Source organism: Paramormyrops kingsleyae, chromosome 2, assembly GCF_048594095.1.
Source record: "Paramormyrops kingsleyae isolate MSU_618 chromosome 2, PKINGS_0.4, whole genome shotgun sequence".
Lineage (NCBI taxonomy): Eukaryota > Metazoa > Chordata > Actinopteri > Osteoglossiformes > Mormyridae > Paramormyrops > Paramormyrops kingsleyae.
The window spans coordinates 6,052,050-6,071,069 of NC_132798.1; the positions used below are offsets into that span (position 1 = coordinate 6,052,050).

General features: G+C 41.2%; 1 protein-coding gene across 1 annotated transcript; it reads left to right on the forward strand.

Annotated features, from left to right (window-relative positions):
- Positions 1-1,129: 1,129 nt before the first annotated feature.
- On the forward strand, positions 1,130-18,973 carry LOC111857544 (zinc metalloproteinase-disintegrin-like berythractivase). Its single transcript, XM_023838519.2, has 23 exons — positions 1,130-1,288; positions 3,687-3,775; positions 3,955-4,031; positions 7,542-7,620; positions 8,094-8,170; positions 8,421-8,604; positions 8,828-8,890; positions 9,170-9,241; positions 9,878-10,041; positions 10,134-10,215; positions 10,486-10,616; positions 11,506-11,683; positions 12,873-12,962; positions 14,101-14,296; positions 14,420-14,525; positions 14,612-14,768; positions 14,902-14,982; positions 15,406-15,499; positions 16,029-16,137; positions 16,227-16,311; positions 16,755-16,847; positions 17,331-17,423; positions 17,868-18,973. Exons 1-23 carry the CDS (start codon positions 1,237-1,239, stop codon positions 17,889-17,891), a joined length of 2,376 nt encoding a protein of 791 aa, XP_023694287.2. The 5' UTR covers positions 1,130-1,236; the 3' UTR covers positions 17,892-18,973.
- The last annotated feature ends 47 nt before the right edge of the window (positions 18,974-19,020 follow it).

Below are 19,020 nucleotides of genomic sequence, written 5' to 3' on the forward strand. Positions count from 1 at the left end.
TTAAGTGCTGTAAAGTTATTATGACCAATGAGGTTCGTCATGAGCTGATTTGCCCCAGTACGTATTTCCGCTTACATGGTGGATGAGGCTTAGTGAGCAGATAGACTTCCAGCTATGGTTATGAAAGAGGATTTCCTGGATGTTGACTACATTTTATTCTAACCACCTATTTTTATGTATTCACTCACTAATTATTAACTGACATTTTCAACCATACTGTATGGTTTAATTGCTTTGGAGATTCAGAAAAAGATCACAGGTTCTCATTGCTCTTTGTACTGCTATCGTCTGTCTACTAATACTCTGCAAGTCACCGCCTTGTAGATAAGACCGTCTGACGAATTTACAAAAACAAATGGGCATTTAATTTCAGTCAGACAGTGGCACACACTTTATTACATGCTGTTTGCCAGTCTGTTCTATTCTTTTGGTTATGCTGTGATGCGTCAAAAGAATAAAAAAAACGGCAGAAAATCAACTGTGCCGTGTCCAGAAACAAATGCCACTCTTTTGTGTCATTCTGATCTCCTGAATTTGATCAGCCTGTACATATTCCAAAATAAATGGAACACCCACAAGTTCTTTCTTTATTACTTTATTTACACGAAACACAGAATCTGTACTTGAAACAAAAGGTCATCCAGGGAGCACTGCAAACATGTCCCAGAATGCCACAGCCATTTGCACACTGGGTCAATATAGATTGAAAACTCTTGATCGACATTATTACATTATTGTGACTGGAAAGCGAAAAAAAAAAAAAAGCAAAGCACTTCCCAATACTCCTTTAATTTAACCAAAATTAATTCATTTGAGTAAAGGAACAGGTTTGTTTATTTCTGACTTGTGCAAGGTGCCATTCTAAAAACCTTTCAAAACAAATTAAACAAATTAAACAAATGAGAGTGTTACATGTTCTTTCAGTTGAAAGACACTAACTGAAGACATTAGGAAAGGGATACTGAGGAAGAATAAGAGATTCATCATATGGCACCGACTGTGATTAATCTTATACGTCAATGAGTTGGAACTGCATTCCTCTTTCAGTGCCTGGTGCAGCATGTTAACACACGTAAAACATAACAAGGAAGCTGTGCCCTGAAACCCTGGTTGAAAGAGTGACGAAAGAATGAAGGAGTGGCTGAGAGCTGAGAGCCACATGAGGCGGCCACCGATCTATAAACTGCAACTCCTACTTTCATTTAAGTAAAAAGCTTGAGAGAGACTGTGACTAGAATGATCCCCACGTCATGGATCGTTTTGCTGTTGGTTTTATGTGACGCTTCAGGTAAGTGACCAGTTACCTTCTACTGAACAGCTAGTGGTCTATGACAGCAGAATTGTTTTTTAATAACATTGCGATGATTATGTACAACCTGTTAATGTAATACCACATGGGGCGTACAGTTTAAAACATAAATGACTGTCCATTAAAGTTTTGTTTACATGTCTTGAACGCAAGTTCAGTTCCCAATAAGCTGTCTGTCATTGTAAACTGGAATAACAAGACAGGTTAATGGACCTTTTACATGGTGTTCATGGTGTGGAAGCTTCTTAAATACAAAATACAACTGTACCCATATATACAAATTGAGGTGTCATTACAGTTACTCAGGATGCACAGCTCCACATGGGCCTGTATCTAGAAACCTATACGTTAAAAGGTTTTATTTACGAAGACGATTCCTGCTGCCCAATAGATACGGCAAAAAAGGAAAGTTCTCTCATTCTGGTTCTTTAACTAGCAGAGTAATACCTGAAACACACAATTCGAAATACAGGATATACATTTTCAAGAACTGCTTTAGAAAGTCATTGTTCTTATTTTTCTTCCTCTTTTTTGTACTCTTCCATTTTGCATTTCTCTTTTAAATTGCTTGCATTTATCAACATTCCTTAAAGGTCCCATTGTTAATATCATCTTGCAGTTACACACTCAATTAGCCAAGAGGAGAGGAGACTTTGCTCTACATCTGGTCATTGCGCACGCATTTGTGGATAATCCTGACGTTAAGGTTTGCTAGCTTACTTGTGGGCTGAAGAAATACTTGCAGTTTGTTAGTAAATAGTAATGGCCAGTACAATAATCCTTAGTGGTGGCCTTGCTTCCTAAGAATCACATTTTCACAATACTACTGTTATAAGTACATGTTGCAATGTGTCAATTGCCTGTAGAGCCGTGGTGTAATCGGGAACAGGAAAGAACTATTCGTTCTGCGGGAAGCTGTTGCACAATTGCTGTTTGGTTCTTAGCTGGCAGAAAGATGGGAACCTTATATGTATGCATGCGTATATATCAACTATCCCACTGACCTAACTATAATTTATTTACATGCATTATGCTCCTGAAAGAGCATGCTTTTGTTCTTCTAAGGTATAAAGTTAAATTCTGTATATTGTATTTCTTTATATACACAGTACCGTGCAAAATATTTAGGAAGTCAAAAATATGATGTTTAAATGATCTTCACATTGCTGTGAAACTATGATATTATGCCTGTCAAAGTGTGTCAGCTTAGCCGTTTCAAAACCTCTGCTGAAGTCACCCCAGTATTTCCAGCATCCATCCAATGCTCCGGTGTGCTTTTTTTTCAGCTCAATCACCACTCCACCTTGTTTCACTAATCTACATCTCACTGAATTACTAATTAACTAATTTAATTAATTGAAATGGCGTTGAAATTTAGCAAATACATGGAATGGCTCAGGGGACTCTAAGGAGTTTTGGGAACCAAAGTGGCGTTCTTCCAACTCTCCAACAAGATATCAGAAACTTTTTAGAGAACAGAAGAAATTCCTGTTAATTTGCATATGTTCTAATATAGTTTTATATATATATATCTATACACTTACCACCTACAGTACATGAATAGCCTTAATGAAAAATGCTGCAGTCTGTTCTTCGCCCAGTACGGTATATCCATTCATCTTCCAACCACTTATCCTGTTCAGGGTGACAAAGGGACCTGGAGCCTATCTTGGGAAGCATAGGGCACAAAGCAAGTGTCCACCATGGATGGGATGCCACTTCATCGCAGGACAGTATTATGTATCTTTGTATGTACGGAGGCTCACTCAGTAGCACGTCGGGGTACTGATGCCTTGTGCCCTCTCCTGCGTGGAACAGGCTCCTAGGTCCTCCTCATGACCCTGTTCTGGATAAGCAGCCAGAAGAATTATAACGAATAATCTTTTAGTTATCAGTTACCACAACATTTTTGAAATGGCAATATTAGTTCAGCTGTAGTCAAAACTGAACCAGTAGTCCAGCAAAGCCTGTATGATATTCAGTGTAAGTGGTTAGTTTAAAAAGTGCCGTTAGGAAACTTGGTGTTCTAAGTGTAGACACATCCCCATGGAGAACCACAATAGAGGTCATAAAAATACCTCTCTTCCTTCTTTGACCTGCCTCTATAACAGCTGACACTGATCAAATGATAGGTGATGCATTTGATGTGAAACTAAGTCTATATGTGGTTTCAAGGGAGGAAACGAAAATAGGTTGCCATGGTCCAGAGATTCAGCTTGTAAGACCCCAAATAACAACGAAAGAATCAACTCGTTAAATCACCCTGTCAGATCAGCATAACCAATGTCAGCCTGTTTGGTGTCTTTAACTAGCAAAAAGAAACTTGGGATGGGACAGTAACCAGTAACCAGCTTCTTATGCTGTGGTTTCCCCACAGAAAGCCTCCATCCTGAGCCAGAAGGACTGAAGGACCACGTCATCATCAGGCCCGTCAAGCTACATGCTTTGCACAAGAGAAGCACAAGGGTGAGCATTTGCATTTTTCTGATTCCCCCTCTTACTTACAGAACTCAACCATTCCTCAAATCATTGACCCCTTGAATAAAACATTTGAGTAAAGTTTGAGTCTTGCACAAAGGCCAATTTCCCTCTGAAAATCCACACGATCGACATGGAATTCAGGTTGTACTCTGTCTTGTCGCCAGTCGTCCCGACCAGATGTGCTGAAGTATGGGATGCAAGTTAATGGCCAGGATGTGGTGCTGCACCTGGAGAAGAATGAGTAAGTCAATCAATCCAAAAAGTGCAAGGAAAGCACAAATACTCAAGAGAGATAATGCTGAGATGGGGCAGGGTGAGGTAAATAAATAACGATCAAAGACAGACATCCATGCAGCGTCTCTCAGGATGCTCATCAGGCATTTACAGGCCATGTGCCTGCAGATGTTTTGTAAGGACAGTAATGTGCTCATCCTCAGGCTTTTGGGGTCATTACCAATTTTACAAATTACTTCAAAGACAACATACTAGGGTTACATAAATTTAATTGGGTCTGGTAGTAAGGAACAAGATGAGTCAAATTAGAAAAAACAAACTTTTTAGACAATAATAAGGCAGAGTGAAAGAAGCCTGTATTAATTCACAGGCATTAGACGCCCAAATGAACTATGGTTAAGTGATGTTTATGAGAAAGGCTGTTCTTGGTTCAGTGTGGTTTTCATTATCATTGCATCATCATCACCAGTGTACCTCAACCCATCTTGAGCAATCAACCTTTGTGAGAAAGGAAAGAGGCTCATCCAAACTAGTTGCATACTAGTTCCCATATTACATATGATCAGATTGCAGATCCCCGATCACTCTTTACTACGTGGGTACAAGGTTTTTGTGTGTGTGTGTGTGTGTGTTTGCATAGATCACATTTGAGGACCAAATTGTCCCCAAAGTGTAGTAAAACCTGAAATTTCCCTATTTTTGGGGACATCTTTTGAGGTCCCCATCTGAATAACCTCAGTTTTATAAAAATCTGGGAATGCAATCGAAAAAGTAAAAATGCCAAAAGTCTTGTATTTGGGTTGGTTACTTATGGTTTAGGTTAGGGATGGGTAGAGGTTAAGGGTGTCGTGATTGGGATTAGGGTTTTTCCCATAGAAATGAATGGACGGTCCCCATTTAGATGGGAAGACCGACTTGCTGTGTGTGTGTGTGTGTGTGTGTGTGTGTGATACTGTGAAGTTATGACCTTTGAATCATGTGATAAAACTGTTTCCAGGGGCAACCTGAGTACAAGCCAATTTGCCACAGTGTTGCCTCAATGTTTTAATCGATCTAAAACAAAAAAAACTAAGAAATTCTCCTTCTACCGCATTCCATGCCAAGAGAAAGTTAATATTAAGTGGCTGTGTACACTTCATAGCCATTTTCACGGTATTGGGATGTAATGGTGCACAAAATTGAAGGTTTAGTAAAAACGTGGGGTTTGGGTTCACGGTTCTGTGCCATTTCGGTACACCAGGGATAACTGAATTTGTTCTGGGATTATTTATTTTTAAAACAGCAAACACAATTAGGAAAAGCTGTAACCCAGAGGCAATATGTCTGTTGACGTATCTGAATTACAAGACACGCTTATTTAAAATATATATATCATGCTCATCTGCCGGCGGCTCTGGTGCGGGCTTTCGGGCAGTGGGATGGCAGTGTGCCCGGTGCCCTTCTCTCCTGCCGCACCAGCAGACCAGCATCGCGTCCTTGGTCATCCTCCTTACGTGCCGCCGCTTCTCAGCTGCCTGGAGGTCCGCCAAGCTGGAGCGGGGCTTGCCGGATGATCTTGTAGAGCGTGCGCTCTAACCGCACCACTGGGATCGTTTCCAGCATCCCACTGCCAACGCCTATGTAGTGCCGGCTGACCGAGGCGTCGCGAGAGCAGCCAATGACGAGCAGACTTGCCCACTGGCGCTACAATATTACCACTGAGTTATGTCAAGCAATGAGGACTTTATTGTCCATATGAACGTATAGAGTGGCACAAGATAATGTTCCCCCCAGGACAACAGTGCAACATACAGACAGCAAGTGACGAGGGGTGGGATTCATAATAATTTAAATAACCGCAAAACAGAGGACGGCATATGGAAGGGGGCTGGATTTTATACTGTATATACTGAGTGAGCAAATGTCAGTAAAAAAATGGCAATAAATAATTTATTTACATAAATTAATAACAAACACAAACCAAAATTAAGGGCCGAAAAAGCAATCAGACTGGCATCCCATAATACGGAAGTTCTTCTCACGCTGTTCATACAGATACTATCAGAAGTCATTATTTTTAGTTTAAAATTCCCAGAACAGCTGACAAAGCCGCCCCCAAAAAACACATAAAGCACAGTCTCAGTTCCCGTTGTTAAAGGAAAACCGCTCACACAGACATACTTAGTCAACATTCTGACTGCAGTGGTGCATGACCTTGTGGACTGAGACTGTGTCTGTGATTCATGACCACTGGCCCTGGAGCTGGGACAGATTCTCTGGGGAGTGGCTGACCCCACTTTCTGAAAAATGTACATTGCTTTGGATATACGTGTCTGATAAAAATATAAACACGTGATAAAGGCAAACAAGCTGTTTTTCTCCTCCACACGTCAGCAGGATAGGGGGTTCAAATCCCACCTCTGCTCTGCGTGTGTCAAACCTGCATGTTCACCCTGAGGCACACAGATGTTCGCCAGTGTTACTTTCTCCCATGATTGAAAGCATTTTGGCCTCTCTTGGGGAGATGTTCAAATAAATTTGCCCCAGCGAAGGCAGTAGTAGGGATGGAGGTGGGGGTTGCGTTGTGATGTACGAATGATTTTACATAAATTTTTAAATAATAAAGATTTTGCTATTTAAAATAAGACTAACACTTTAGGGTGCAGTCACACAACTAAACATTACTAAATCCAATAACTGATCACCATGATAAAATGATTTTGTCTGATATAGGATTACAATCTTCTTTAGGTATATGTTTTGTCCTTGTGCTCTGAACGTACAACGAATTGGCCTCAATAACATGCAGGAGCACATTTTTAATTGTCTTATCCGTTTCATATATATCATGACACAAATGCATCCAAAAAATGGCATTAAGAACGGTGATCGCAAAACCCAAAAATATCGCAATGTGATTTTTTTTTCAATATCGTATAGGCGTAAATCGAGATCTGTTCATGTGACATTACTGAGGGATATGTAGGTCAGACGTCATGGAGAACAAAATGTGATTTTAACTGAGGAGTAAGAGTGACAGGATGGGGAGGGGATCCGCTGATACCCCCCCCCCCCATTTCCAGCAGCCCTGTGTGTGACTGTGTGTAGGTATAGATATGATGTAAACCAGCCCCACGCCCCCTCCCCCCCCCCCGCACTCTAACACAAGAATTATATTTTGAAGATGGATGGATGGACTAGACTGGTCACAAAAGCCACTTCTCTTTCACATCCTCAATGTCACTCTGTCACTATTGCAGGGAATTACAGCAATACTGAGAGGAAATGCAACACTTCTTTCATCATTGTCGGTCGTCAATGGACAGACGTTAGTCAAATTGCCTGCTTATCGCAGTTACAATCCGCAACTCTGAAATCTTGTGGGTAGTAAAGTAAACATTACCACGATACTCAGCAGTTGATTGGAGACTGTGTCTGGGAAAGTACGCGCTTCCTTTCTGAGGCATTTATGAGGCCGACATCCTGTATGTATCATTATTAGTATCATATTAGTACATTGAAGTTATACCTTTTACAGGGACTTGCTGACTAAAGGTTACAGTGAGACAACCTACAGTGAGAATGGGGCCCCTATCACTGTCACTCCGAAGGACTTGGTATGTAAGAGCACAGAATTCCCCCTGGCAGTAAAGGTTACAGTAACACTTTACTGGAGGCGGTACAAATAATGTAGTACTATGCTATTACTTATGTAATAATTAACCACAAACTTAATCTTATTCACATGCTGATCTCATGTTCATTCATCATGAATGAATTGTGACATACTGTATCTTTTACTACTATATTTCTTCTGTGAATCTTTGCGAACTACCGAAGGAACTACTGAAGAAACTAAAGAAAGAACAAGGAATGGATAAAAGTGAAACACTGATGTCATGATTGTTCATCATTAATGAATTATGATGCATCTTTTATCGGAAATAAAGCAGCAGTTATACAAAAGCACACTAGTGATGTGGTTAACTCCAAAAATAACCAAAATTTAATTTTTACTAAAAGTCTCCAGTTGACACGTAGAGGACAACATGGTTAATGTTAATTTCTTGCACCATTTTCTCCCATACAGGACCACTGCTACTACCATGGAAGAATAGTGAATGACACAGAGTCCATTGCCAGCATCAGCACTTGTGATGGCTTGAGGTAGTGGTTACACCTCTGTGATATTTCTCACTATCCACTCGATAAGGATGAACTGTGCGTAAGAACAAAATAATGCAAGGTAGCCATTGTGAGTGTAAATATGCGTAGTAATTTATACCGGTTCAAAGGCCTGAAGTTATGTCTGTTGGTGGATTATTGCTTTTAAATTGTTGTTTAGACAAAGGCGTTAAAGTCAACAAGGTTGACTTTATAGAAGCAAATAGCTTTGCTTTCTGACCATTGTCACCAGGGGTTATATCCGGACAGCTGCACAGCAGTATCTGATAGAACCGATGTCGGGGGCCGATGATGGAGACCACGCCTTGGCCAGATACGAGGCTCTGAATGAAGACCCTGTAGTGTGTGGAGTCACCAACAGCAGCTGGGACCCCGTCTACCCACCGTCCACAGGCAAAGCGCGTTCCCGCAGCTCAGTAAGACAGCCATCTCACCCAAACACTCACAGTAACCAAACATCCCTGCTCCACCCACAGAGTCACACGCAACTCAAACATCTACATGCCAACATCTTTACTCAGTGCAAACAAAACAAAACAGCCCTGAAAGGACAGAACTCAATGGTGTCATTTGTTTTGTCTACAAACGAGAGCCAAACGAGAGCCAAACGAGAGCCCTCTTTTTGTATTTTCCCTGCAGGGACCATCACTCCTGCAGCAGCAGAAATATGTGGACTTGTTACTCGTTGCAGATAATAGAGAGGTACTGCGAGGAGCAAAGCCGCCTTTCACAGATTTCTACCTAATGATTTCAACACTGCTAGCATATTATTCACCTGTGTCATGAATTCAGAGAAGTCATCATTCATTTAACTCCAAGTACAGTTTACCATGTTTAGAGAAAAATATTTGTGGCGTCCTAGAAAAATGTATTGGATTGTTTTTGAAACAGGTGTTTGCAGATTAAAACCTGTAAAAAATATCTTTTGTCATACTATGAAAGGAGTATTCCATATATGACAGAGACCACATTTCCTTTCAGTACAAGAAGATGAATAGCAACGAAAATGAGTTGAGAAAGAGGATATTTGAAATTGTCAACTACGTCAACCTGGTGAGTCATTGTAATTAATGACTAATTTAAGGAAGAAGAAAAATTCCTAAGACAATTGTATAATTTTTAATGCGAAAAATCATATCACTGGTGACACATTCTGCAGTGTTAGTGATAATCATTGTATTAATCATTGTATTGTTTTATATCCAGTACAAAATATATCCAACCTTCTTCTGGCTGCTTATCCTGGTCTGGGTTGGGGGACGGGGGGTGGCGGAGCTTGGCAGGTAGCACAAAGCACACAAACAGGGACACACCCTGGAATGGAAGTCAGTCCCTGTAGAAAGTAATTCTGCATTTTTTTTTGTGTGAAACAGGGATGATTCTAGGATTTGTTCCATATGGACGCTCAACAAATACAGGATGCCTCCCTCCCCATGAATAAATTTGCCTAGATGAGGGGGGGGGGGGGTATGAAATGTATACAGAAATACAGGGCAAATGACTAAATGGTTTTAAAAAAAAATTCAGGGAAGCTGAAACCAAAAAAATGAGGGGGGGGGGCTCAGGCCTCCCCCCCCCATGGTGTAGTACCGCCTATGGTGTAAGAAAAGAAGTAGCCTTGGAGGGACCTGAAGTACTTCTGTAGGAGTAATTAATTTAGATCAATACCCCCCTTTGGCATATGCGCAGGTCTACAAGCCTCTCAAGACTTTTATTGCCCTCACTGGGCTTGAGGTGTGGACAGACCAGGACAAAATTGCAGTGACACCCCCTGCTGGAGCAACTCTGGATGCTTTCACAAACTGGAGGAAGACTTCTCTGGTGAAGCAACATGACAATGCTCATCTGCTAACGTGGGTCTGAACATTACAGTCACACTGACTAAACATAAATATGTCACCACACTCACAACCGGGTCAGCTATTTACACAGCATCTCCTCACAGGGGCATCGATTTCGAAGGGAGCACCGTGGGACTGGCATACGTGGGCAGTTTTTGCGCAACTCATTCAACAGGAGTGATCCAGGTACTCTTACAGTATCACATCACAGCCACTATGAAATGACATCTTAGAATGACATGTGCATGCATTCCATTAGTTCTGTGCTAACACAAAGTGAGGTAAAGCAACAATCATTGGTGTTGTATGTTCATTTATTTCAATGGCTGACAGACACAGGCATGGAGGAAAGACATTTGCAGAAGAGAAACACAAAGGCACATTTTAGACTGAAAAATCATGCAACTTGCTAACCCACTGAGGAGCATTTGCTGTTTCCAATATGGTCTTCCCCAGGATCACAGCTCCAGTTCCATTGCGGTGGGAGCAACGTTGGCTCATGAGATGGGGCACAACCTGGGAATGAGCCATGACAGCGATTCATGCATCTGCACTGACAAGAGCTGCATCATGTCTGCCGCCCTCTCGTAAGAGCCCCTCCAAATTAATTCCAGTGAGACCAATATAGTGACAAGATTGTGATCTGCAGGCTACCAGTTCTTGGTGGTGATCTTATAGCCAAAATAACTTCTGATGGAGGCCTGTGACAGCTGAAATCAGGACTGGGAGTCCCTGGGTTAATAACAACCGACTTACAGTCAGCTCACACCTATGAATGGACTGCCATAAAGCCTATTACATAAAAAAATCAGGTTACATACATAGCTTTGTGATAATGAATGCATGCACTACTTCTGTGACACTCGTGAAAATATTGCACAGCTTTAGTGCCTTGTCGGCTAGGGATATAGTACCATATGTAGTTACTACAAATACCTACAAACATACCTACAAATTCGACAGATCTCGTTCACAACCTGAAGGCTGCCTATAGTACGTTCCATTATTGTGGCCACTTTATTAGGCACACCTGCTCGCTACACAAGCAGCCTGCTCTTCCTAACAGCCAGTCAAATGGCTGCAACGCAACATATACACCAGAGCGACAGGCTCAAGAGGTTCAGTTACTTCTTGACTAATCGTTAGACTGGCAAGGACATGTGACCTAAGCAATTTTGGACATGGTGGCTCCAGCATCTCAGGAACAGGTACCATCCGGGGACTTGTAAATGTGAGAAGTCAGAGGGAAATGATAACATGAAGAAATGAGCAATCAAGCAGGCCAAGTGCACAGCTCATTACAACAGTTTGTGTGCAAAACGACACGTCTCTATAGCGATTGAACCTTGAAGCAGGGTCCTACCTGGTACTAGATAGGTATATCTAATACAATGGCCATTGGGTACAGTTACAGTAAATCAAGTCATGCACCACTTTCATAGGAAGATCTGTGCGTAACTGAAATGCTCTTTCCAGGTACAACATCCCGAAGCATTTCAGCAGTTGCAGCAGTAACAGCTATGGGGAGTATCTGGATTCCAGAAACCCACAGTGTCTCTTTAACAAGCCGGACTACAACGCGATAATATCGCCGCCCGTGTGCGGGAATGGCTTCGTGGAGAAGGGGGAGGAGTGTGACTGTGGCACAGTTGAGGTACCTCCTTTCTCCTGTCATTTGAAGAAATCATCTCTTACACATTCTCCATATTCAGTAATGGCTGGAAAAGGAACAACAAAAAGCTGAAATGTGTTGAATATCCAGCACTCAGAAGGATATCAGAACAGATACAGTATCCAGTAAAGAAAATGTTATTTAACTACTTTACATAGATTGGTAAGCTATTAGTCCCCTCATTTGAGAGTACTGTAGTAGTTTCTCCTGTGTAGTACTTCAATGTGACAGAAGCCAGGTCATTAACCACCAAGGTCTTGTCCATTCCATAGCTGTTTGAAAATGACCTTCATGTTTTGGAGACCACATGCGGTGTAATCTGCACAATTATTCCATAATTAAATGTGCTGCCTTCTCTGGCTTGAACTTGCCAGTGCATTCTGAAGCTATTATCATTTCAGAGGTTACAGCAAACAAGATCAGAGATAGCATTTGGGTGCTACTTAAACCAGAACACAGTTGGTTAAAACATCCATCTACCGGCGAAAGATTAAGTATCCATCCATCCATCCATCCATCCATCCATCCATCATCCATCCATCTTCTATCCGCTTCTTCTGCTCAGGATTATAGGGGCCTAGAGCCTTTTCCAGGCTGAAAAACTAAATAATCATGCAAATATAAATGTAAGCAATATGAATACATTACCTGAAGAAAGCAAATGAAAATATTTGAACAGTATTTTTTGTGCTTGCAGATTTTGTGACAATTTTGTGACATAATTTAGTTTAAGCCTAGATAGGACAAATCATAAAGACTTCGGGCTCTTGGTGATAATGTCCAGACATGACAGAACATCTTCAAAACTGCTATGGAATTATACTTCAAGACAAGCATGCATTCCAGTGGCCGTCCTGCCGCAACTTGTGAAAGACACTTTCTGCAATCTACCCATAATCCAAAAAACACTCCATGCTGAGGCAGGAAGAACAGGTCTCACTTTCCTAGCACATTCCTATGATACACAAAGGAAATTCCATGGACTTCCAAGATTTCATGTGTGATCTCCAGAATGTAATCATCTCAAAAAATGCATGATACTGTATGAGGCAAAGAGTTTGCCTGGGGCTACTTTCATACTGGTTGTGTTAGAGGCTGAATTTAGAGGCAGGAGAGAATATGACAAGTTGTAATAATCCTGACACTGTTACTGTTTTTTTATATTTGACAGGAATGCAATAATCCCTGCTGCAATGCTACGACCTGCACATTAACGGCCGGGTCACAATGTGAAGAAGGAGAATGCTGTGAAAACTGTAAGGTAAGCTACCTGCCGGCACTGAGGGCAAAGGTCAGGGAAGCCGGGGCTGTCTGTCCACTGCGAAAGCCTAGCAAAGCCTTTTACAGTCATTGAAGATATCATTAGCATTTCATTGATAAATGATTACATTTGTTAAGCATCAGGAGAGGAATACAGTCAAAAGGAGGAATTAATAATGTAATATTCATGTAAAATAAAGGGCTTTAATTGGAATTTAGGGATATAACCCCATACCTGCCTTTGACACCTGAGCCATGCACATTCAAACAGCGCTATGGATTTTACCATCTGCTTCTAAAAAAAAATAAAGAGCACTGTGGTGATGTAACCAGAGGGCTTCAAAAGTCAGAGTTCACAGGTTTATTAGCTTGAGCTTGGAAACTATTTACTGACTGTTTCTGGTAAAAAAAAAGAAAAAAAAAACAGTTAACAGATATATTCCGGTGTTACAACAATCAAACAATGCGATCAAAACAACAATAAACTCCCAGCAACAGGGGATAACCATCCTTTTCACCCCTAGGGGCCAAGCATCAAACTCTGGTAGGGGAACCTCTCTTGGTTCCTTCCCACTAGAAACCTAGTTTTGCACATGTAACAAACAATAGCCATGGATACCATATGACCTTACAAAGTCATGCCAGCAACAGCACTTTACCATTCCGGGAACTTACTGTATATCTCTAATCTTCCCAACTGAAATAAACAAATACATTCCCCCCCTTAAACATCCACATGATCAGCCCCAGCCTTTCCCAGAATTCCTCAGCCAGAGTATAAAAAGGCTCAGGGAAGCCCGTACCACCTCTTTGTCTCTCCACTGAACCACACTTCAGTCATGGCTCCTGGGGGAACTGGTGAGGATACCACAGGAACCCAAGAGAGCAAGAACTATGCAGTTAATAAAAGATCTGATAAATAACTGTTGTCCTTTCCTTAATGAGCATAATAAACTATGCAATTAAATGGTATGTGGGCCTAAATAGGCCTCACAGACGGAAGTCAACTTTCCTGTGTTCAAATATATATTTCAAAATATTAAATTAATTAGAAATTAGACATAGTCAAGTCCAGTTCTGAATTTCTTAGTAAATTTTGCAGGCTAATGAGTTCTTCATGACTCACGCTCTTTCTGCAGCTCATGCCTCCCTCCAGGATGTGTAGATCGCAGAAGGATGAGTGCGACTTGGCTGAGTACTGCACAGGGAAGTCGAAAGATTGCCCAGAGGATGTCTTCTCTGTAAATGGCATTCCCTGCAAGAATGGGCAGGGCTACTGCTACAATGGACAGTGTCCTATGCGTGAAAGTCAGTGCATCAAGATCTGGGGGAGCAGTAAGTTTATTTCCTGTCATGCTCATCTCTTCACTGAAAGTCACTCACTCATCAGGCTCATTCAGCACTCATGCACACAGTAAGTGACAAACCAGCAATATCTAAAAGATCTTTATTCCACAGATGCTCAGCTGGCAGCTGATAGTTGCTACAACCAGAACACCAGAGGGGTCTACTATGGATTCTGCACACGTCCATCCAAAGACACCTATATAGGATGCCAGAAAAAGTATGGACTGACAGTTAGAGCCTCCTATTCAGGACTGTACTCCGTAATGGACTAGGATTTACTGCGCTCTCTCATTTTCCTTGCAGGGATGTGAAGTGCGGAAAGCTGTTCTGTATCAATGGCAAAGACACCCCCAACTATAACCGTCTGGTATCGTTCCCTGGCTGCAAAGCCATATTCAGCGATGACCCGAACACTGACTTTGGACAGGTGGACACTGGGACCAAATGCAGTGATGGACTGGTAAGACAATAGCCATCCTTCTAGGGTTATCTAGAGGTAAACAAGAAAGTGAGTGAAAATAAGCTGTGATTGTGTGAATGTTCCACACTTCGTCAGGATTTTTGTGTCGATTGATCAAACCTGTCATTCCCAGGTCTGCATGAACAACGAGTGTGTAGATCTAGAGGCGGCCTACAGAGCAACCAATTGTTCAGCACGGTGCAAAGGCAATGCAGTAAGCTCACGGGATTTTGGCCGACAGAACATGCTCAATAGGCAGCCTGCTTCTGCAGAACTCAGTGATGAGGGATCCTGCAGGGACAGAACCAGCCCGATTATTCAGATTCAAATGTGACAAGATAAAATCGGTAAAACAGAGCAACAGGAAAAGAGCCTTGGTACTGAATACCGTTTAATCAATACAGAAGTGTTGATCTTGATAGCTGCCACTGCTTCTCATTTTTACTATATCTTGCTGGGCACATTTTGCAAAGCTGCTAATGCTGTATCGTGTCAGTAAGCACTGTTCCATGCCACATATGACTCCAGCAGCCAAACACATGGAATGAAGCAATTTGTAAAGATTTCTCTCATAACATCTCTAGCATCACGGTTATTTATGCGCCCAGCATAAACACAGTGACATCACATCCTACAGGTATGCAACCACAGGCGGGAATGCCAGTGTCAGCCGGGATGGCAGCCCCCTGACTGTGATCGGATGGCTGAGGGCTTCCAGAAACTGGCTCCGGGTCAGTTCACAGCTATTTCCTGCATGTGTCTTAAACTAGATGTCAAACATGAAGTATTACCTCAGGGCAAGCCATTTCACTTTTCTTTTTTTTTCCTTTTTCAACTGGCTGTCCGACTGGCCATTTCATTGTGATATACAGAGGCAGGCATTAACAGAGAGCGGTAGCTTTCACATTTCAATCCACGGTGAAAATGGAGCATATCTGAAGAACAGCAGCTCACTGTTTCCCAACTAATGACATTACCAACTCATGTTCCATAAAGTATTTCAAACCTGACAAGGTCAATGATCTATTGAAAAACATGCAGATAAAAACTCGATATGTTAATTTTCTCTGTGGTAGCAACAGAATGCGACCAGCTGTTTTATGTCAGCCATGATGGGAAATGTTCCAGAAGAAGTATATCAATTAGAATAATCAAGTGTTTTAAATATCCACATATTAACATTTAATATGGCCCTAACATTGCAAAGTGTATTATCATGAGCTGCCAGCACTGACAGAATACCATGTGGTCTTGTTTCAGGAGTGATTATTGCCATCACAGTGGTAATCAGCCTGCTGATTATAATTGCCATTATTGTGGTGCTGCTCTATGTTCTGAAGCGCAAACGCAAAAGCTCAATTCCCCACAGGTACGTGAGTTCAGACACTGTATGCCATGTACACCCTTAGGGACCAGGATCCAAGACAACTCATCCTCCCTCTTTTGTCCCTGCCTCAGACCTGCACGTTACAGGGAGGAGATGGATTCCGGTGTAAACAATCCTGCCTTTAGCCAACGATCGACGCCAAACTTCCAAGTCAAGGTAACAAATTGTCCCAACTCCCTCCACGTGACTGTATTTCAAGTTTCAGTGTCACATGTGTTCCAAGGAACGCAGTGAAATTCTTTTGATATTTGCAGGGGGAAGGATGGGTGTGTGGGTGGACAGAACAAACAGTAGTGCAATAGAAAAATGAGAAATGACAACTAATAAATAGGAAACAGAGAAGCTAGCCGTGCTGAACACAGATTTTCCGTTCCATTCAAAAACCACAAAATGTTCACAAACACTGTAATATTAGCCAGGTCTCAAAAATCTTGTACATCTCTATACTGAGTGTTTGGCTGAGAGATATAATATCGATATGATATCACCCAGCCGTAAGTGTATATTTTGTCATACGCCTTGCCTTCAGCAGTTCCCCATCTACTAAAGCTATGCAAACTGGCACATTTTGGTCACTGACCCAACAAAACTCATTTCAGGTTCCCAAGCCGACTGTAGCTCCACCTATACCTCCACCTCCTGTCTCCTTCAAGCCTGGGTCACAGGCCATTAAATCAGCTGCTACAAGACAGGTAATGATGTCAGATTAATTTAATAATAATAATTTTAAAAACAGGAGAATACCTAGATTTGCCATGAAAACAATATCGATAATAAAGAAATTGTATCAATATGACAATGCTGTCTCACTTTATCCTAAAAGAAAAAAAAAAACAGGAAGTAACTTTTCTCAGTAGTATTTCCACAAATTCTCACTTATGCTATACTGAACAAATTACATATTCATTAAAAAAGAAAAAAAATAACTATTTTCTCTGTTATATTTAAGTGAAGCAAAATGATATTTGGGACACTGACCAAGGCTGCTAAGTCCAATGATTCCATTTAGTACATCTCTATACTGAGTGTTGGACTGGGAGATATAATATCGATATGATATCGCCCAGCCGTAAGTGTATATTTTGTCATACGCCTTGCCTTCAGCAGTTCCACATACTACTAAAGCTATGCAAACTGGCACATTTTAGTCCCTGACCCAACAAAACTCATTTCAGGTTCCCAAGCCGACTGTAGCTCCACCTATACCTCCACCTCCTGTCTCCTTACAGCCTGGGTCACAGGTGATTAACCTAGCTGCTGCAAGAAAGGTAAAGATGGCAGATAAATCATTAACATGGATAAAACCAAGATGGTTTATACCAAAACAAGATCTATAGTAAAGAAATAGTACTCAGGGCCGGTCAATCCTATAGGCCAGTGGTTCTGAACTTGTTTAGCCTCAGGGCATTCATTCATTATACCTTGGTCAGTAAATCACGACACAAATTCATGATAAAAGTTGTCAACCATTGGTGAGTGGGGGGTGTATATTATTTTTTTATAACCATACACTCCATCACCGCTTTTGGGTTGTGACCCACCATTTGAGAAACACTACTATTGGTGACTGCCTAGGGTGCCAAATTAACATACCAGTATCACTTTGTCTTGAACAATGAGCACCGTGCTGTCAAATGAAATCATTTCATTATCAGTTGGCTACATTGATTGGCTGTCTGGTTAAGTTGTAACAAGTTGTCCTCTGTTCTTAGGCTTTGAAGCCACCTCAGGTGTGAAAGCCAACCAGCATGGAAAAGAGATGGGCTTCATGATGTTTACACCAGAGCAGGAACCATGGACCGAAGGGATGAACGCTGATGTCCTAACATCTTTAAATAAGGAAATTCTCAGTGTACATAAATGACATATATGAACAATCTCTCTGCCAGTAGGTCATTTCCATCTTGTTCATGATGATTCATTTTCAACAGGAACACTCCTTCTTCTATCATTCTGTTGTTTAGTGCAGTGGATCTCAACCTTTTTTGCTCCACCACCCAATTTTTACCATGCCAGCTCAGTCACAACCCTATATCAAGTATAGGTTTAAATTAATGCTATGATCAAGCATGCAGTGTAGTCTGCAATTTATGCTAATCAATGCCATTCGCACAAATCTGATAGGATGTGCTAATGAATTTTAAATTAAGCATCTGTGGTTTGGCTTCTTGGATTGGTTGGGTGTTCACTAGTTTTGCACTAAGGATTTGCAGACCAAAGACCTGTTTATATAGGTTAATTCTAGGATTGGAGCTGGGAAATCTGATCATGGATCAGCATAGGAGCTTGTTTTTAAAATGCTTACATTTCCAACTCTGCCATGCGACCCCTTCAGAACATGCTGCGACCCTAATTTGGTTTGTGACCCATAGGTTGAGAATCACTGGTTTAGGGGTAGTGCAATGTAACCTTGACGACGGTTAATCAAACATTTCATTTCAGCAACAGGTGATTATATTTCACAGCCCTACTGCAGTTCTCACTTGTTGTATTACGTGAACAATTAACACTGTCATTAATGATCAAAGTTGCTGCATTCTACAGGGGACATTAGGAACCAGTAATAACTTGCAGCTGAAATTAAGTCCCTGCACCATTTTTTCTGCTGTGTTTATTATTCTGAACAGCTGCACAAAATTGCAGCTTTAATGTTGCACATATTTGTTCTAATTTTTTGATACGTTGAATAGTTGCATATTGCTGTGGTTAATGTTTGCAGTTTTTAAAATGCACTACAATGGCATTTTTATGTTCACCTTCAAACTGCAACAAAATGCAAACTAATGTTTTATATTTAATAAACATAATTTGAAAATGATACTAGTGTAAAGTAATTCAGTAAGCAGCTTTTGTTTTATATATATA